Source organism: Panthera uncia, chromosome D4, assembly GCF_023721935.1.
Source record: "Panthera uncia isolate 11264 chromosome D4, Puncia_PCG_1.0, whole genome shotgun sequence".
Taxonomy (NCBI): Eukaryota; Metazoa; Chordata; class Mammalia; order Carnivora; family Felidae; genus Panthera; species Panthera uncia.
In genome coordinates, this window is record NC_064807.1 from 11671902 (window position 1) to 11691570 (window position 19669).

The 19669-nt window shown below is 41.3% G+C and overlaps 1 protein-coding gene across 5 annotated transcripts in view; it reads left to right on the top strand.

The window, feature by feature from the left end:
* TJP2 (tight junction protein 2) overlaps positions 1-19669 on the top strand; it is a 129140-nt gene that overhangs the window by 68402 nt on the left and 41069 nt on the right. For 2 of the 5 annotated variants that reach the window (XM_049633587.1, XM_049633603.1), the window contains exon 1: positions 9337-10185. The exons of the other annotated variants lie outside the window; for them this stretch is intronic. In XM_049633587.1, coding sequence (XP_049489544.1) covers positions 10114-10185 — 72 coding nt within the window. In that variant the 5' untranslated portion in view covers positions 9337-10113. Of the gene's footprint in view, positions 1-9336; positions 10186-19669 lie in introns of those variants that run through there. 5 annotated transcript variants of the gene reach the window in all.

Sequence of the window (19669 nt, forward strand, 5' to 3'; positions counted from 1 at the left end):
ATATTAGGTTGAAGCCATAAATTGTAAGCTTTTAAATCTTATCCATAGATTAATGGTTTAATGTCTCATACTGACAGCTGGTTAAATTAGTGTTTTCAAAATGTCAAAGAAATGTGTCTTATAAAGAAAGGAAGTTTAATTAAATAAATTTCCATTAAAGACACACAAACACACAAACCCCCAAAGTATCATTTACTAAGTTTTACCAGCATGCCTACAGAGGGAACTCAAAATCTTTTTCCCACATTCATTTTTTCTTGAAGGAAAAATTTTAAAAGATTACCAAAAGGATCCTTAAAGTATGAAAGCAAGTAACTGTTTCTGTAAATCTGTAGTATGTTTTTTTATTTTTCCTCAAAGTGGCATTTAAAAAACAGGGCATTTGACTTATCTTGCTAATGTGAATTGTCAGAACTTCTTTTTTTTTTTTTTTTTAATTTATTTTTGACAGAGACAGAGTGCGAGCATGAGCTGGGGAGGTGCAGAGAGAGAGAGAGAGAGACACAGAATCCGAAGCAGGCTCCAGGCTCCAAGCTGTCAGCACAGAGCCTGACGTGGGGCTCGAACTCACAACCCGTGAGATCATGACCTGGGCCAAAGTCGGCCGCTTAACCAACTGAGCCACCCAGAACTTCTTTTAAAAGTAATGGGTCAGGACATATGAAAATGCTTAGAAATGTTTGTGGTCTTCAAACAAATTACGGAGAGGGCTCCATGCACTACAATTTTGCCATAGTATTAAAGTAGTCCAAAAAAACCTGGAAACGTTAAATTGCTAGGGATACGGTTAATACATTATATGCTAAATGTGGCTATTTATAAGTGTCAGTAAACATTTAGTTTCTTAATTGCAGTCGGCACATTTCCAATGCTCAGTGGCCACAGGTAACTGGTGGTTACCGTACTGGACAATATTGTTATAGCTCAGAGTTCTGTTGGAGTCACTGCTGGCCCAGTGCTTCTTCAACTTCAGTGTGTGCCTTAATCACATGGGTGCTCCTGGTAAAGTGCATATTCTTTTCAACTGGTCCAAGGTAGGGCTTGATTTGGCATTCCTAATAAGCCCTAGGTGTGGGCAAGACAGTATCTAAATGTGAGGTCTTGTTTAAGACCTGCATGTACTTCCCAATTCTGATAGAAAAGGCATGTCTTTGAAGCTTCAGACTCTGGAGGCTCCCTGGCTTTCTGGGGATTAACCAGTTAATTAACCATTAAGTGACAGATGGTGGAGGCACTGAGTCACTCTTTTCTGTGTGAGCCGTCCTCTGATGGTGCCTCGGATGGGTCTGGATGGACAGTTGAGTCTGGGTGTCATTAGGGCCAACCCTGCTGGCAGGATTTAGCTGAGCACTCTAATAATTGGTTTTCTAACCTACCTTTTGACAAAGCAGTTTATAATTTTCTTTATCTTGGTACCTGTCGTGGGGTGGTGATTTATATGTATTTTTTCTTCTTTTTAAGTGAAGCTGTGTCTTAATGTAGTATGGGCTTAGTCAGATTCAAAATCATAGAGTAGACAGGGCTGTGTGTCCCTGTTTCCAAATTAGCACCTTCCTTTTTGGCTTATTAATGCTTTCTTTATAATTACAAATAAGAATGGTCTGTTTAAATGACAATTATACTTCATAGCTCAGTGTACCAGAATTATGAACATAGATGTCTTAAATGTAATTACCTGCTGATTTCACCCCCCCCCCCCCCCATATCTTACTAAAACTGGACTCATGCAGATCTAGAATCAAATTGTAACCACTACCTTCTAGTTGTGGAGCCATGTGCAAGTTCCTTAGTATCTCAGGATATATGCTATATATCTTTTAATTAAGACTTCATTTTTTAGGGCAGTTTAAGATTCACAGCAAAATTGAGGAGAAGGTACAGAGATTTCCCAAATACCCCTGCCCCCACACAGGATCAAGCCTTACAATAATTATCAGCATTCCCCACCAGAGTGGTATGTTAGAGCTGATGAACCTACACTGACACATCATTATCACCAAAAGGCCATAGTTTACATTACAGTCAACTTTTGGTGTCATACATTCTGTGGATTTGAACAAATGTAAAACAATGACAGGTATCTATCATTATATGATATCATACAGAGTATTTTTACTGCCCTGAAAATCTTCCGTGCTCTGCCTGTTTTCTCTCCTTCCTTCTAATCTTGGCAGTCACTGATCATTTTATTATTTCGACAGTTTTACCTTTTCCAGAATGCCATATAGTTGGAATCGTACAGTATATAGCCTTGTTAGATTGGCTTTTTCCACTTCATAATATGCATTAAGTTTCTTCCATGTCCTTGCATGGCTTGATCCCTCATTTCTTTTTAATGCTGAATAATATTCCATTGTCTAGATGCATCACGTGGAGTTATTCATCCATTCACCTACTGAAGGTCATTTTGGTTGCTTCCAAGTTTTGGTCATTCTCAATGAAGATGCTAAAAACATCTGTTTTTGTGTGGACATAAGTTTACAACTCCTTTGGGTAAATACCAAGGAACATGGTTGCTGGACTGTATGATAAGCATATGTTTGGTTTTTAAGGAAACCGCCAAACAGTCTTCCAGAATGGCTGTACCGTTCTGCCTTCTCGCTACTTCCTACAGCTTCACAGCCTCACTGCATTTGATGTTGTCATTATTTCACATTTTGGCCCTTCTAATATGTGCAGTGGTATCTCATTATTCTGATTTGCATTTTCCTGATGACATACGGTATTATACATCTTTTCATATGCTTATTTGCCATCTGCAGATCTTCTTTGGTGGGGTGTCTGTGAAGGTGTTTGGCCTGTTTTTTAGTCAGGTAGTTTTCTTGTTGAGTTTTCAGAGTTTTTGTGTATATTTTGGATGATTGTTCTTTATCAGACATCTTTACAAGTATTTTCTCCTGGTCTTCAGTTAGTCTGTTCATTCTCTTGACATTACCATTCACAGAGCAGAAGTTTTTAATTAAAAAAAAAGTTTTTAATGTTTATTTTTGAGAGAGAGAGAGAGGGGAGGGGCAGAGAGAGAGGGAGACACAGAATCCAAAGCAGGCTCTAGGCTCTAAGCCGTCAGCACAGAGCCCGATGTGGGGCTTGAACTCTTGGACTACAAGATCATGACATGAGCCAAAGTCAAATGCTTATTTACTTGAGCCACCCAGGCACCCCCAGAGATTTGTCATTTTAATGAAGTCTGGCTTATCAATTCTTTGTTTCAGGGCTCATCAGACCTTATATTTTCATATGTAAAAAAGGGAGGAACTGGGTTTTTAGAAGGGTTAATGGTTAACAGCCATTAAACACTTAGCACATATTGTCTGGCACGTTGTGATGTTCAGTCAGTGATGATATGTTTTGGGTGCCCCTGTTTCCACATGTGTTCACAGAGGTACAGCCACAGGGAACTTATAACTTAGCTGGCTACTGCAAGAGCCAGGAATAAAGTCTGACCCGGTTCCCTTCCTGCACCCTCTCCTTCCGAAGTCACTGCAGAAGAGTTGCTGAGCCAGGTTGACTGAACCCAGGCCAACTACTTGGAAATGATCGTCAAGCTTGTCAGAGGGATTGGATCCATCTAGTGCCCAAGCAATAATACCATGCTTTTTTTTTTTTTTTTTTTTTTGGTTTGAACGCCAGGGAACTGACTGGTCACAGGTAGTTTCTGAAAGGCTCCATCAGTGTACAGGGGAAGAAGGCAGCGTTCTTCATGGAAAGGATACAGGCTTTGTAGCCACACTGACCTGGGTTAGAATGTGTCCTCTGCCACCTTTTACTTGTATGAACTTGAGCATGTCACTTTACTTCTCTGACTTAAGTCTTTTCTATAGATGAGTCTACAGAAGTCTACAGATTTCTGTAGATGATATTGATAATAGCTAAAAAATGATGGAGCATTTTCTCTGTGTCAGGCACTACCCTGAGTTCTCTACATGCACTGTCTGATTAAATTGTCTCAACAACCCTAGAGAGGTGGGTGTTGTTACTTCTCTTGCTTTACAGATGGGGGAAACTGAGGCAAGGAGAAGTTAGGTAATTTGCCTAACTGGTGAAGCAGAAATTGGAAACCCGACTTTCTGATTATGGAATGCTTGATGCATCCTTCTTAAAAACAAAAAGAAACAAGCTTTTTTGAGATATAATTCACATGCCATACAATAAAAGTATACAATTCAGTGGTTCTTAATATACTCACAGAGTTGTGCAACCATCACCTTGTCAATTTTAGAACATCTTTATCAGCACAAAAAATAATTCACATATCCATTAGTTAAATCACCCCCATTTCTCCCTGAACTCTTATTCCTAGGCAACCACTGGTCTACTTTGGTCTCTAGATTTGCCTCTTCTGGACATTTTACATAAATGGAATCATATACAGTATTTGTCCTTTTACATCTATCTGGCTTCTTAAAATGTTAAAAAAAATTTTTTTTTAACTTTTATTTATTTTTGAAAGACACAGAGAGACAGAGCACAAGCGGGGGAGGGGCAGAGAGAGAGAGACAGAATCTGAAGCAGATTCCAGGCTCTGAGCTGTCAGCACAGCACCTGATGCAGTGCTGGAACTCACAAACTGTGAGATCATGACCTGAGCTGAAGTCGGATGCTTAACCGACTGAGCCACCAGGCGCCCCTCTTAAAATGTTTCCAAGGTTCACCCATGTTGTGGCATGTATTGGTGTTTCATTCCTTATTATGGCCCAGTAATAGTCCATTGTGGGGATATACCACATTTTGTTTACCCATTTATCAGTTGATGGTCATTTGGATTGTGTCCACTTTTTTGCCGTTATAAATAATGCTGCTGTGAACATCTGTGTACACATTTCTGTGTGGACATATACTTTGAATTCTCTTGGAATCCACAATATATTCTTAACTACTGTGCTCTTCCGGAAGACAAAACAGGCAATTCTTACTTGGGAATGATCTCGTTATATTGTCGCTGCAGTGCCTTTGGTGGGTACCTTTATTGGGAGTGCTCATTCTGTGACGAATTAGCAAGGCTTTTACAAATACCGCTTCACTCAGTCCTCACAACATTTAAAATAGGGTAGATGTAGTAAGCCCTGTTTTTTTTTTTTTTTATTAAATTTTTTTTTAATGTTTTTTATTTATTTTTGAGACAGAGAGACAGAGCATGAACGGGGGAGGGGCAGAGAGAGAGGGAGACACAGAATCGGAAGCAGGCTCCAGGCTCTGAGCCATCAGCCCAGAGCCCGACGCGGGGCTCCAACTCCCTGTTTTACGGATGAGGCAGCTGAGCCTCACCAAGTAAACTGCTCAAGGTCACAGAACTTGTAGAATGTATAGGGAGCTAGCTTGGACCCAAGTGTGTGTGATGGCCCACTGCGCTCTCACTTCAACATCATATGGCTGCCATTTTCAGGGGTATTTATGAATAAATAAACCTCCCACTCGAAAGCTTACTGGCCTGGATTTTACAGTCCTTTCCACGGGCGTTTTCTTCATTTCCCCGTATGAAATAGATAGTGATATACTTGTTTGTACCAAGGGGCAATGGAATTGAGTGTGTGCCCAAGGTCATGGGTGGGTTGGAAGGTCAGAGTCTTGGCTGGAAGTGCCTGTTAGAGTCTAGGTTCATTGCTTTTTGCATTTTAGCACAACTGCTTTCCAAACAACCGTTGCGTCCTCCCTGAGACATACTGTCATTGTCTCCCAATTCTTTAATGTAGACTGAAGGTTCCGGATGGGGTTCAAAAAACTTCAGTAACTCTAGTACCTTTCAGCATTGGGCCTGAGGTGTAATCCTATGAATTCTGATGACCTGTCAGAAATCCCTGTTGTACCTCATGTGTATCACTTTCTTAACTGTGCACACTGTAAGGTGCGGCGTGAGTACACCGTGCCCACAGTTTAGTTGCTGCCCGTGAGCACTCACCTTGCACGGCTGTGAAGGGAGGGTGAGGAGCCGGTGACAGCCTTGTTACCGCACTGGAAAATGAAATACTTGTGGGATAAACTATGAACGGTTTTTATTGGTAAACCAAAATTCATGTAAAGACTTTTTTTAAAAAAAATTTTTTTTTTTAACGTTTATTTATTTTTGAGACAGAGAGAGACAGAGCATGAACGGGGGAGGGTCACAGAGAGAAGGAGACACAGAATCCGAAACAGGCTCCAGGCTCTGAGCTGTCAGCACAGAGCCCAACGCGGGGCTCGAACCCACGGACCTTGAGATCATGACCTGAGCCGAAGTCGGACGCTTAACCGACTGAGCCACCCAGGCGCCCCCCCTTTTTTTTTTTTTTAATTTTTTTTTTTTAACGTTTATTTATTTTTGAGACAGAGAGAGACAAAGCATGAACGGGGGAGGGTCACAGAGAGAAAGGACTTGTTTATTAATTCACTGCTGACTGGTTTACTACTATGAGGAAGGGTTCACTTTGAGGAGACTACAGACAAGTGTCCCAGAGCCAAGGACTTGGTTTATAATGTTAAAAATTACGCATTTTAGGAGGAGAGTGGAGCTCATTTTCTGCCTTTGCTGAGCAGAAGTGGTTCCTGCTTATTTGTTAGGTGTTCTGAAATTGTGCCCGGTGATTGGAATTTTTACTAAATCCTTCTTGACCGTTAAAATAAGACCCTATTTCGTGGCGGAAGAGAGGGGTATGCTCTTTGTAATTGCCATTACCTTATCGCTCACCACGCTCCCGCCCCACATGGCCTTTTTTCTTCCTTGAACATAATGAGCTTCTGTCTCACCTCAGGGCATTTGTGCTTACTGTCCCCTCTCCTTGGAGAGTGGTTCAGATTTTCTTAAGATTAGTTCTTTCTGGTGTCACAGCTCATGGCACTTACTGCCGTCTGAGATTATAATATATGTTTACTTGTTTATTATTGTTTCTTTTTTTCATTAAAATCCTTCCTGTGAGGGGAGGACTCGGCTTGTATCCCCCCAGCACCGACACTGAGCCTTTATCTTCATCTGCTGTGGCAGGAGCAGAGTTGTTCCTGCTTACGTGTCTACTTCCTACCGACTATGGCCGCCTTGGGTAGTGACTCAGGGTAATTTTTCTTTCAGTCCCCAGGTTGCTGCTCAGTAAAGTTTTCTCAAATCTATGAATACAGAGCTTAGGAATCTTTGCGAAGGTAAATTCCTAAACTTGAGATCTTCTCATGGAGGCTACTTCCCCCCACAAAATGTCCTTTCGATGTCTCTGGTAGAACAGTTCTTAGGGAAAGCCTGCAGTGGTTCTGGTGGCCATTCCCTGTGGACTCCCCACCCCTTCCTTTTCAAGATCTTTGCGCTGTGCTATTCTTTTCGTCATGCACAACCCTACCCCAGCCCCAATCCCATTCATTCTTCAGACCTCATCTCAGTGTGACTTGCTCATGGGAACACACCTCTCCCCTCCGCCCCCCATGAGATTAGGTGTTGGCTCTTGCTAAGCTTCCTGAGGGCAATGCCGTATCTGTGTTATTCATTCAATTCAGTAATCTGCATGCCCAGTGCGGGGCTTGAACTCATGACCCCAGATCAAGAGTTGCATGTTCTTCCGACTGAGCCAGGCAGGTGCCCCTGGTGCCATATCTGTTTTAACCTTCATTTGATCCTCAGAGTCCATCCAGCAGGTTACACTTTGTAAACATATGCTGAGTGAATGAGTAAAGAATTAGTGATAGTGTATTTGCATATCCATGTTCCACAGCAGCACTATTCAGCATAGCCAAGTGTTCAGCAAACCCAAGTGTTTATTCATCAGTGGATGACCGGATAAACCGAATGTGGTATACACATACAGTGGAATATCATTCGGTCTTAAAAAGGAAGGAAATTCTGATGCACGCAACAAGAATGAACAGAGAACATTAGGTTAGTGAAATATGTCCCAAACAAAAAGACAAATGCTGTAAGACTTCACTTAGATGCCATACCTAGAGTAATCAAATTCAGAAACAAAGTAGAATGGTAGTTACCAGGGGCTGGGAGGAGGGGGCAGTGGAAGGTGGTTTAATGGTGTTGATTTCAGTTTTGCAAGATGAGTCTTGGAGACTGGATGTACGACACTCTGAAATATTTAACACCACTGAACTGTACAGTTAGAAATGATTAAGATGGTAATTTTGTTACATACTTTTTTAAATACGATGAAAAGAATTAGGGCAGAAACTGTGACTTCTGGAAATCACTGTAGAAGAATCTGGAATTCTTAAGTGGTACGATGCCTGTGACTTCTGGGCAGTATGCATAAATTAAGGACAGAAGTATTTATTTCCTTATCAGGGAAGCTCAAGTATTTTCTAAAGAATGGTCAGAGTCCAGGAAGGAGCTGCTTTGTGTCTCCCCTCCCTGCCTAGGTTCTTGTGCTTCTCTGCTCCTAGGACCCAGTGAGCCCTGGGGTGAGCCTGGCCGCTGTGCGGTGAGCCTGCCTTCACCCACACAGCCCAACTGAGTACTGAGCATTGTACTTCCTGCCCTTCTTGGTGTAAGATTTGAAGCAAACTTTTATTCATTTCCTACCCTGTTTTGCTGTTTTTTTTTTTTTAAGTTTATTTATTTTGAGACAGAGAAGCAGAGAGAGGGACAGACAGAATCCCAAGCAGCTTCCATGTGCCATCAGAGCAGAGCCCAATGCGAGGCTCGAACTCATGAACCATGAGATCATGACCTGATCCAAAATCAAGAGTTGGACGCTTAATCAATGGAGTCACCCTGGCATCCCTCCTATTATGCTGTTCTAATGCTTATGAGGAACTTATTCTTGTAGAGTCCAAGGGAATGACTTGAACATTGCCATGCCTCTTTAGCACATGCCCTTTGTAGAGGTTGCCTCATTTCAGGCTGACAGTGGCCCTCTGAGGTATTATCCCATTTATTTATTTATTTATTTATTTATTTATTTATTTATTTATTTACTATTTACTTATGAGAGAAAGAGAACGCATGCAGGGGGAAGGGGCAGAGAGAGAGAGGGAGAAAGACAATCCCAAGCAGGCTCCATGCCTACCGTAGATAGCCTGACACAAGGCTGGATCCCACGTCTGTGAAATCTCGACCCAAGCTGAAATCAAGAGTTGGCCGCTGAAACGACTGAGCCACACAGGCATCCCTCCCCATTTTCTAAAGGTGGAGACAGATTATCGAAGATCCCACAGCTAAGTGACGGAACCAAGACCACTCCAGATCTGCCTTTATAGCGCACATTCTTGCCTGTGCTTCAAGTTGCTTCCTGTATGGTCTCCATCTCGTGGTCCAGATTCGTCACACACCTTAACCCCAGACAGTTCAGATAGTGTACTCTTCACACTTACAAACTGCTTGGTCTGGTCCCTTAGTATAACATACATTAGAGTACCAAGAATGACTGGAACCCCAAGACCGTGCTTTTGAAATCCCAAACCCAACTTTGAAACCCCAGGCATCCCATAAAGTCTCTGCTAGATGTTGAAAAACCTAAAATGTACTTTTCCACTTTCTCCCACCGTTGGTAAAAACAAAGAAGGAAACAAATAATACGGCTCTTTGTTATTCTTTTATCTGCTAAACTTACAGAAAGATTAGGGAGAAGAGAAAACTCTACTGAGTGAACACTCTGTCCCCCAGTTGGCTCCCTGCTTCCTCTCGCCTCCAATGATGTGAAACATCTTATCTTCAAGCCTTTAATTTCTATGTAACATTAGCAATTCCATTCACCTGAAACATTACCAGTTCATTTCTAGAGCCAGCTTATACCTTTTGTGTATGTGTGTATGGGAGGGTCTGTATAAATAAACCCTTCTCTAAATGTTCATTTCCAGAGTACTGCTCCAAAATGTCCTACTTGCTTAATACTTTCTACTTCGATAGTTACTCTGTATGTCTAACAAGAACATTTGCTCTGATTCTCTGGTTCCCTTGCGTGGGAGAAAGGAGGGAAAGAAAGCCCTTCAAGTGGTGTAAATCCAGACTGCTTTCTATTTTTCCTCACAAGTGGTGCTTTTCAAAGCGTTCCGGCGTCCCTGCTGTATGGATGTGTCACTGTGCGAGATGACAACAGGATTTGCTGGGAATGTGGGCCACTATTGTATCCGCCTTACGTAACCACGTGGAGTGGTGGCAATGGGTGAGCAGCCTGGGGTGTAGGCAGTGGCCTGGCCGATTAATCTCCAGAGGCCATGAAGACTGCTCAGGTCCTCCAGAGGATGTGGAGCCAGGCTGTTAAAAAGTTTGGGAGACTGAAAGGCCACGTGAGTCCCTCTGCAAGCTCTCCCTCTTTTCTTTCCCAGCCTTTCTTTGCGGGAAGTGGTTGGGGAGCAAAAGCTTTCGCACAGTGACTGCTTTCTCTTCGGATTTATTTGCCCTTCTGGCAGCTTTCAGTAACAAACTGTGACATGCAGCTTGTAGTCAATGGTGGGTTTTAGAAATACTTGCCTTATTTTTAGCAGACATGTGAAACTGATAGCCTCTTATGGGATTTATGAGTCAAATACTGCTGTCTTGCATGTTTTGGGAGTCTGCAAGTACGTTGTTGCTTCCTGGGAATGACTTAATATACTCCTCGTAGAAGATGTTTGTGTTTGGGGATTTATTTTGGGGTGAAACTTTTTGCTTCCTTATTCTGCAGAAATCTTTATTCTTATATCTAGGTTTTTCAGTTACAGGAAACAGTTTTTGACATGTTCTTTGCTTCCTCTCAGAGTTTTGAATGGCAAGTACTACTGTAGCATGTGTGAATGTTTACTTTTACGGCTTGGGGTTTTTATCAGACAGCTCCCATGATTATGGGCTGAGTTTGAATAATCTGGGGTGTTGACTTGGGGTAGATAGACATGGGAGCCCTGTACCCCACTGCTCCCCCAGAGCTAGCTGATCTCTCCCTCACCTTCCTTCCATACACCTCTCAAATTATTGCCACCACCCTGTCTTTCCCGCCTCCGGTGGAAGTGATCACATTTTCTTCTGCTCTTTCACTTTGCAAAGTCTGGGCTTAAAAAATATTTGGTAAGAGGTCCCTGTCCAGGAATTGGGTACACCTTGATGTTCACTCATATGCACCCGCCCTATTTTTTATTTTATTTTTTTAAATGTTTATTTATTTTTGAGGGAGATTGGCACGAGCAGGGGAGGGGCAGAGACAGAGGAAGACAGAAGCGGGCTCTGTCCTGACAGCAGAGAGCCTGATGTGGGGCTTGAACTCATAAACTGTGAGATCATGACCTGAGCCGAAGTTGGACGCTTAACCAACTGAGCCACCCAGGCGTTCCTGCCCCCCTGTTTCTGAACTTGTGAAGCATTTGGTGCAGGTGCAGGAATTACAGATCTAAATCATAAAGCCTGGTAGTAAAACAAATACCCGGGAGCCCATCATGCACATCCATGGAGCCTCATGGAGATGGACAGAAAGTCCTTTCTCACTCTGCCTCATTCCTGGCTCATTTCATCCTGTAGTTTGTGGTTTTCATTCCCTTGCTTTTTCTTTTTTTTTTTTCTTCATAGTTTTACCACACACATGCATATGCATCCCTAAGGAAAAAATTAGTTTTGCTTGCTTTTTCTTTATTGTGGTAAAAAAAAAAACAACCTGCAGAACATAAAACTGAGCATCTTAACCATGCTTAAGTGCACAGTGCCATAGTATTGAATATATTCACGTTGTTGTGAAACACTGCTTTCTGAACTATATCAAAGTGATATCAGGCTCTGCACATTCTTCTAGATGTTTTTCACTCAGTGTTTTATTTGAGTTGCATCTGTGTTGTGGTATGTGTGGCTCTAGTTTGTTTTCACTACTGTAGAATATCGCATTTTAATAATATATTCTGATTTACTTGTCCATTCTGCTCTTGATATTAATTTGGGTTGTTTCCAGGTTTTGGCTGTTGAGAATGTTACTGTGAATACTCTTTGTGTGTGTCCTTGTCACATATTCATACATTTCTCTTGGGCCTCTGCCCAGGAGAGAAATCACTGCATCATGGAATACGTGTATCTTTGGCTCTGATCCTTGTAGGTAAAGCTCCTCAAGGCTAAGCAACGGCTGAATACTGACAGCAATTCTGGGATCTGTACACAGCCCGGCACAGGTTGGGTGGGGCCCGAGCCGAGTGGCCCAGTTTGAAATGAATGAGCTGAAGCCCTCAACTAAGCTGCTGTAAGCTGGCAGCCTGTCCCCTGGGGGATGTACCCGGAGAGGATACTCTGAGGACTGTGTGACTGTGAGGGCTGCTCTGTTTCCCAAAAGGTGTTGATAGAGATGAGGCGGGAAGACACTCAGTGATTTTCTTTTTGGGCACACCTGTTGTAAACACTCCACGGGCTCTGGTGGTTTTTATTCACCCGAGTGCCACAAATCACAGGCTTGGCACATAGTGGGTACTTAATAAATGTCTTTGAATGAATGAATAAATGAGGGAGTGAATGAATGAAGGGGCTTCTCTGAGACCTTCATAAAAAGTCCTAGTTCTGTGGACTAAATACACAGTTATGGTATATTTTAATGGCTTTCAAAAGAACTATTAAAATGTATTTTTACTTCAGGTTCCTCATCTTTAAAAAATAAGGTTTTAAATTCATCACTTGGTGTAACAGAACATATGTTCTTTTAAATACTGTGTTTAAATAGTTAATAGTTTATGTCCCAACACATTACCCATCCTAGGTAAAGAAGCCACTTACAATCTGATCAGTTCATACAAGTTGGTGAGATCTTTGGGCACGTGGCAAGGTCTGATTGATTAAAAATTTCAGTCAGTCCTGGGGCGCCTGGGTGGCTCAGCCGGTTAAACATTCGACTTCAGCTCAGGTCATGATTTCATGGTCCGTGGGCTTGAGGCCCACGTCGGGCTCTGTGCTGACAGCTCAGAGCCTGGAGCCTGCTGCGGATTCAGTGTCTCCTCTCTCTCTGCCCTTCCCCTGCTTGCACTTTGTCTCTGTCTCTGTCTCTGTCTCTCTCTCTCTCTCTCTCAAAAATAAACGTTTAAAATAAGTTTTAAAAATTTAATTCAGTCCGGTTGGGGTGGCAGTGGTAGGAATAGGGGTTTAATTCTCTTTCTGATAAATCTAATTTAAATTACCCCTGTGGGCAGCACAGGAATACTTAGATAGTATAATCTCATTATGGAATAGTGAATTTCAAAAGCCAGGTTCATTCTACCTTGGGCAATATTTTAAAAATAAAGTTTTGTGGCAACTCACTTGTTTGGCTAAATGATAAAAAATTTTAAATCCAAAACCTTTATTTTTTATTTAATTTTAATTTTTTTTTTTAACATTTATTTATTTCTGAGAGAAAGGCGGAGCATGAGCTGGAAGGGGGCAGAGAGAGAAGTAGACACAGAATTGGAAGCAGGCTCCAGGCTCTGAGCTGTCAGCACAGAGCCTGAACAGGGCTTGAGCCCAGGAGCGGTGAGATCATGACCTGAGCTGAAGTTGGCCGCTTAACTGACTGAGACACCCAGGCACCCCTAAATCCAAAACTTTTAAAAGAGAACTTGTTTTTTTTATTTTTAAAATAAAAATGTATTCTAAAAGTAATGTACTCATATAAAAATATTCTCTTCCATACCACAGCTCCTGGGGAAATTTTAACATTTTTTGGTATTTATTCTTCCCATCTCTTCCATGTATGGTTATATAAATACGTATATTTATGACAATAAGAATGGAAACAGTGATGTTTTGTATATGGATTTCTCCCTATAGACATTTGAATATGATCTATATATGTAACCAATCTCTTATTGTTGGACATTTTAATTACCTATTAAAAATTATACTCAGCTATAAAAAAACTTATATGTTTACCTTAGTGCACTTGTGCAGATAATCCTGTAAAATAAATTGCTAGAAGTGGAACTGAATGATCAAGGGGTAATCAGATTTTACATTTTGATACTTATTGTAATTTGCCCCCTGAAAGGTTTTTTATTTTTAATTTTTTTAATGTTTGTTTATTTATTAAATTTTTTTTTTAACGTTTGTTTATTATTAAGAGACAGACACAGAGTGTGAGCAGGGGGAGGGGTAGAGAGAGAGGGAGACACAGAATCCGAAGCAGGCTCCAGGCTCCCAGCTGTCAGCACAGAGCCCTATGCAGGACTCGAACTCACAAACCATGAGATCATGACCTGAGCCGAAGCCGGACGCTTAAACGACTGAGCCACCCAGGCGCCCCATAATGTTTATTTATTTTTGAGAGAAAGAGAGAGAGAGAGAGAGCGAGAGAGCGCAAGCTTAAGCGGGGGAGGGGCAGAGAGAGAGACACACACAGAATTGGAAGCAGACTCCAGGCTCCCAGCTGTCAGCCCAGAGCCCAGTGCTGGGCTTGAACTCACAAGCCATGAGATCATGACCTGAGCTGAAGTTGGACGCTCAACCGACTGAGCCACCCAGGCTCCCTGCCCCCTGAAAGGTTTATACCAATTTATATTCCCACCCTTCCCACCAAGAGCGGATGGACCTGAAAATATGAAGCCAATTAGTTCTTCTTCTCTTTAATTGAAAATGTAGTAATCATGATTAAGAAACTTTTAAAAAATTGATGGCAGTTAAGTAATTATTTTCTTTTTTTTTTTTTTTAATTTTTTTAACATTTATTTATTTTTGAGACAGAGAGACAGAGCATGAATTGGGGAGGGTCAGAGAGAGGGAGACACAGAATCCGAAACAGGCTCCAGGCTCTGAGCTGTCAGGACAGAGCCTGACGCGGGGCTCGAACTCACGGACCGCGAGATTGTGACCCGAGCCGAAGTCGGCCGCTCAACCGACTGAGCCACCCAGGCGCCCCTAAGTAATTATTTTCAATGCCTATGCATTTCATTGTGTTGATTCATTTAACCCAAATATCACTCCATTTTTTGGACATTTGTGCTCCCTCCCACCCCAGAGCAATGCCCATTCCTAGGGGTGATTGTTATGGTATTGGTTAGTTATTTCCTGATGGTTTTTATTAAAAAAATTTTTTTTTTTTACTTCCTATAATTTATTTATTTTTTATAATTTACCCAGGTCAGTTAGCACATGGTGCAACAATGATTTCAGGAGTAGATTCCTTAATGTCCCTTACCCATTTAGCCCATCCCCCCTCCCACAACCCCTCCAGTAACCCTCTGTTTGTTCTCCATATTTAAGAGTCTCTTATGTTTTGTCCCCCTCCCTGTTTTTACATCATTTTTGCTTCCCTTCCCTTAAAGTTCATCTGTTTTGTACCTTAAAGTCCTCCTATGAATGAAGTCATATGATATTTGTCTTTCTCTGACTAATTTCGCTTAGCATAATACCCTCTAGTTCCATCCACATAGTTGCAATACTGATGATTTTTAGAAGACTATTCTGGAGAAGGTCTTGTGTGATGTTTCTTTTCTTTTTTTTTTTTTTTTTTAATTTAAATTTTAGTTGGTTAACATACAGTGCACTATTGGCTTCAGAAGTAGAATTCAGTGATTCATCAGTTGCATACAACACCCAGTGCTCATCCCAACAGATGCCTTCTTTAGTACCCATCATCTAGCCTCTCTCCCACCCACCTCCCTCCATCAACCCATAGGTGTTCTCTATCATTAAGAGTCTTCCTGTGGTTTGTTTCCTTCTCTTCTTCTCCCCACCCCTTTCCTGTATGTTCATCTGTTTTGTTTCTTAAATTCTACATTTGAGTGAAATCATATGGTATTTGTCTTTCTCTGATTGACTTACTTCACTTAGCATAATACATTCTAGCTCCATCCGTATCCTTGCAAGTGGCAAGATTTCATTCTGTTTGAAGGCTAATATTCCATTACACACACACACACACACACACACACACACACACACACACACCACATCTCTATCCATTCATCAGCTGATGGACATTTGGGCTCTCTCCATAGTTTGGCTATTGTTGATAATGCGTGCTATAAAGTTTGGGGTGCATGTACCCCCTTCAAATCTGTATTTTTATATCCTTTGGGTAAATACCTAATAGTGCAACTGCTGGATTGTAGGGTAGTTCTATTTTTAGTTTCTTGAGGAACCTCCATACTGTTCTCGGGCGGCTCCACCAGTTTGCATTCCCACCAACGGTGATGTTTTCTCCTAATGTGTAGGGATATAGCTATATCGAAAGAGGAATTGGCACCTGTATTTATTTTACCACAACTTCCAGGTTAATTCACCCTGTTGAAATTTGCCAGCTTTGAGGTAGAGTCAAGTGTAAGAAGATGAACTTGGGGAGCATGCATGCTAGTAAAGTCATTTCTAGTTGGTAGGTGATTGGTTAAGGCCACATTGAAACCTGAAGGTGTCAGGGCGTTAGGAGGTGTTCTGTGGAAATGGAAAGAGAGGATCGAGATAATTCTAATCAACCAGGTTTCTGCTTACTATTTCCTTTTAAGAAAACTTTTTTTAGGGGCGCCTGGGTGGCTCAGTCGGTTAAGTGGCCGACTTCGGCTCAGGTCATGATCTCGCGGGCTGTGAGTTCGAGCCCCGTGTCGGGCTCTGTGCTGACAGCTCAGAGCCTGGAGCCTGTTTCAGATTCTGTGTCTCCCTCTCGCTGACCCTCCCCTGTTCATGCTCTGTCTCTCCCTGTCTCAAAAATAAATAAAATGTTAAAAAAAAAAAATTAAAAAAAAAAAAAAAGAAAACTTTTTTTAAAATAGAAAACTTTATTAAAATCTTGGAAGACTTGCGTTATACTGGCACACATTGTAAAATGCCGTTTTAAACACAGACTGCAACATTCCAGAGAGGAATGGTGGTGATAAAGCCCACCTAGCACACTAAACCTTATCGGCACTCAAGTTCCCAACCTGACCACCTCAAGGGTGCTGTCGAAGAGGCAGAGGGCTACTGACTGTAACAGAAAATTTCCTTTAAGAAAACTTTTAAGTAGTAGAAATCAGTGCTTTCATCACATTAACAAGTGAGAAATAGACAGTTGTACCCACTTCTTGGTTCATTGAAAAGAAAACCTTTTTGAGTGCCTACTCTGTGCACCCACTGCTGTTCTAGGAGAAAAGGGACGAAATGGAGTGAGTGAGATATAAAAATCTTACCTGAAAATCCACTTCCATTTTCTTTCAATTGATAAACAGTGGTCGGGGCGCCTGGGTGGCTCAGTTGGTTAAGTGTCCCACTTTGGCTCAGGTCATGATCTCACTGCTCGTGAGTTCAAGCCCCACATCAGGCTCTATGCTGACAGCTCGGAGCCTAGAGCCTGCTTCAGATTCTGTCTCCCTCTTTCTGTCCCTCCCCTACTCATACTCTGTCTCTCTCTCAAAAATAAATAAAATATTTTAATTAAAAAGAAAAAACAGTGGTCATGGTGAACAAACTTTTGTCACCATGTCAAAAGTCTTTGTCAAAAAGACGTATGGTCTTTTTGAATGTATACCTGTTTCAATGCGTTGTGCCTTCATTTAACCTACACATAACCCCATTTTGGATGCTGATACCCGTCCCTCCCCAGACCCCTGTCCTGTCACCATAGCACCTGGTCGTAGGTGTGCTGGTAGCATGGATCCTACTTCTTGCCTGTTCCAGGACCATTTGTATTTTCTTTTTTTTTTAAATTTTTTTTTCAACGTTTTTTATTTATTTTTGGGACAGAGAGAGACAGAGCACGAACGGGGGAGGGGCAGAGAGAGAGGGAGACACAGAATCGGAAACAGGCTCCAGGCTCCGAGCCATCAGCCCAGAGCCTGACGCGGGGCTCGAACTCAGCCCAGAGCCTGACGCGGGGCTCGAACTCACGGACCGCGAGATCGTGACCCGGCTGAAGTCGGACGCTCAACCGACTGCGCCACCCAGGCGCCCCTGTATTTTCTTTTTAACTCTAGAGGTGATTTTTTTTATTCTAGTTTTTAATCTAGTAACTCTGATCTCTTGGAGCCAGATGGTATTAGCCATGGAAATGTCCTTTTAAAAGTGAGTACATAGTGGGAGGGTGAGCTAAGGGATTAGGACTTCCTCTCAATTTGACTAATCAGTTAGAGCTACTCAAGAGTGGGCTGGTTTACCTTCTGTACAAACAAAATTGCCTTTTCCTAAGCCCCTCTGCCAAAGGGAACAGATGATCTGCTCCAGTAGATCGGTTGATAGACTTGCCTTTTATGTTAAGCTGTGTTTTTCTCCCCAGTCAAGAGAGTTTGTTAACTGGGGAAAAAAGAAGCACATCATCTAGACATTTTTCAGTTCTTTACTCTCTCTCATATTAGTATCAGTGCAGGAATGGCAAATTTGATTTGAAAAAATTTTAATGTAAAACAACTAGTTTTCTTAAAATTATTTTCGTTTGTATATAAATACAGTATTTACGTATTTCTTTGTGTCCTTAGGTTTTAGATTGTCTCTTATTAAAAGACATAGAGCTTGATGGACCTTCTTGTTTTTTTAAAATTTTTTTAAACTTTATTTATTTTGAGAGAGAAAGCAAGCAGGGGAAGGGCAGAGAGAGAGAGAGAGAAAATCCAAAGCAGGCTCCATGCTGTCACCTCAGAGCCCGATGCGGGGCTTCAATTTATGAACTGTGAGATCACGACCTAAGCTGAAACCAAGAGTTGGACGCTTAACCGACTGAGCCACCCAGGCCTCCCTGGACCTTCTTGTTTGCCTGTATTTATTGTGATTACTCTTCTATATTCTTTCTATATTCTAGTTTGCATTTTACATTTGTGCTGTTTTTTTTTTTTTTTTTTTTTTTTTTTCCTAAGTTTCCCCTTTTGCCTCCTTTGCCTTGTTTTGGATTGACTTGTTGTTTGTTTTGTTTTTACCTCTGCTATGTTGGAAGTTATGTACTGTAAGTATTCCTATCGTGGTTACCCCAGAAAATTTAACATGTAGATTTGACTCAGTGAAGTTTAAAATTAATCAGCAGTTTAACTCTGCTCCTGAATAAAACATTTAGAGTAATCTAATTATGTTCAAGTGTTCTGGATTTACATGTGTGTTGTTTATACTTTGGCTCTGTCTTATTTGTATTAAGTCTAACAGGTTATACATTATTATTATAGTTGCATACAGCCAGTACGTGCTCAGGCTTACTCATGTTCCTTCTTGTGTTTTGGGTCTTCCTTCTGGGATTATTTTCCTTCTTTCTCAAATATCCTTTGGAAATTGTTTTATTGCTGGTCTAGGGTACTAATCTCTCCCAGTTTTTATGTTTTAAAAAAATGTCTTTTATGCCCTCTAAATCAACATGTATTGTGTTAAAAATATTCTGTTAATTTTGGGCTTCCATCATTGCTGTTTAGAAGTCAGCTGTTACTCGGATTGTTCTTTTGTAGGTAATCTCTCAGGTCTAGACTGTTCTCAAGTCTTTATGTATTTTTTTCTGCCTTGAAATTACCATGTATTTAAAAGTGTTTTTTCCCCATCTCTACCACCACCACCCCTATTTACTCTGCTTTTTGATGTACTGGGCTTCCTGAACGTGAAAAATCTTTAATTCTGGAAGAGTCATTATCTCTTTGAGTACTGAATCTCTCCTGTACCCTTTCAGCATCTTGTTCAGGAAATCTAACCAGATACATTGTAAATAAGACTTCCTTGGTCTTAACTTTTCTTTAAGGATGTCTCACTTTTTAAATGCTTATTGCTGTGTTCTGGATAATTTCTTCACATCTGTCTTCCAATTAATTACTCTTTTCAGCTGTGTACAGTATGTGGCTCACTCCACTGTTTATCTCAATTATATATTTTTATTTCTAAAATTTTTGTTTGCCTTTTTTCTGATTTCCTTGGTCATTTTTGATGTTC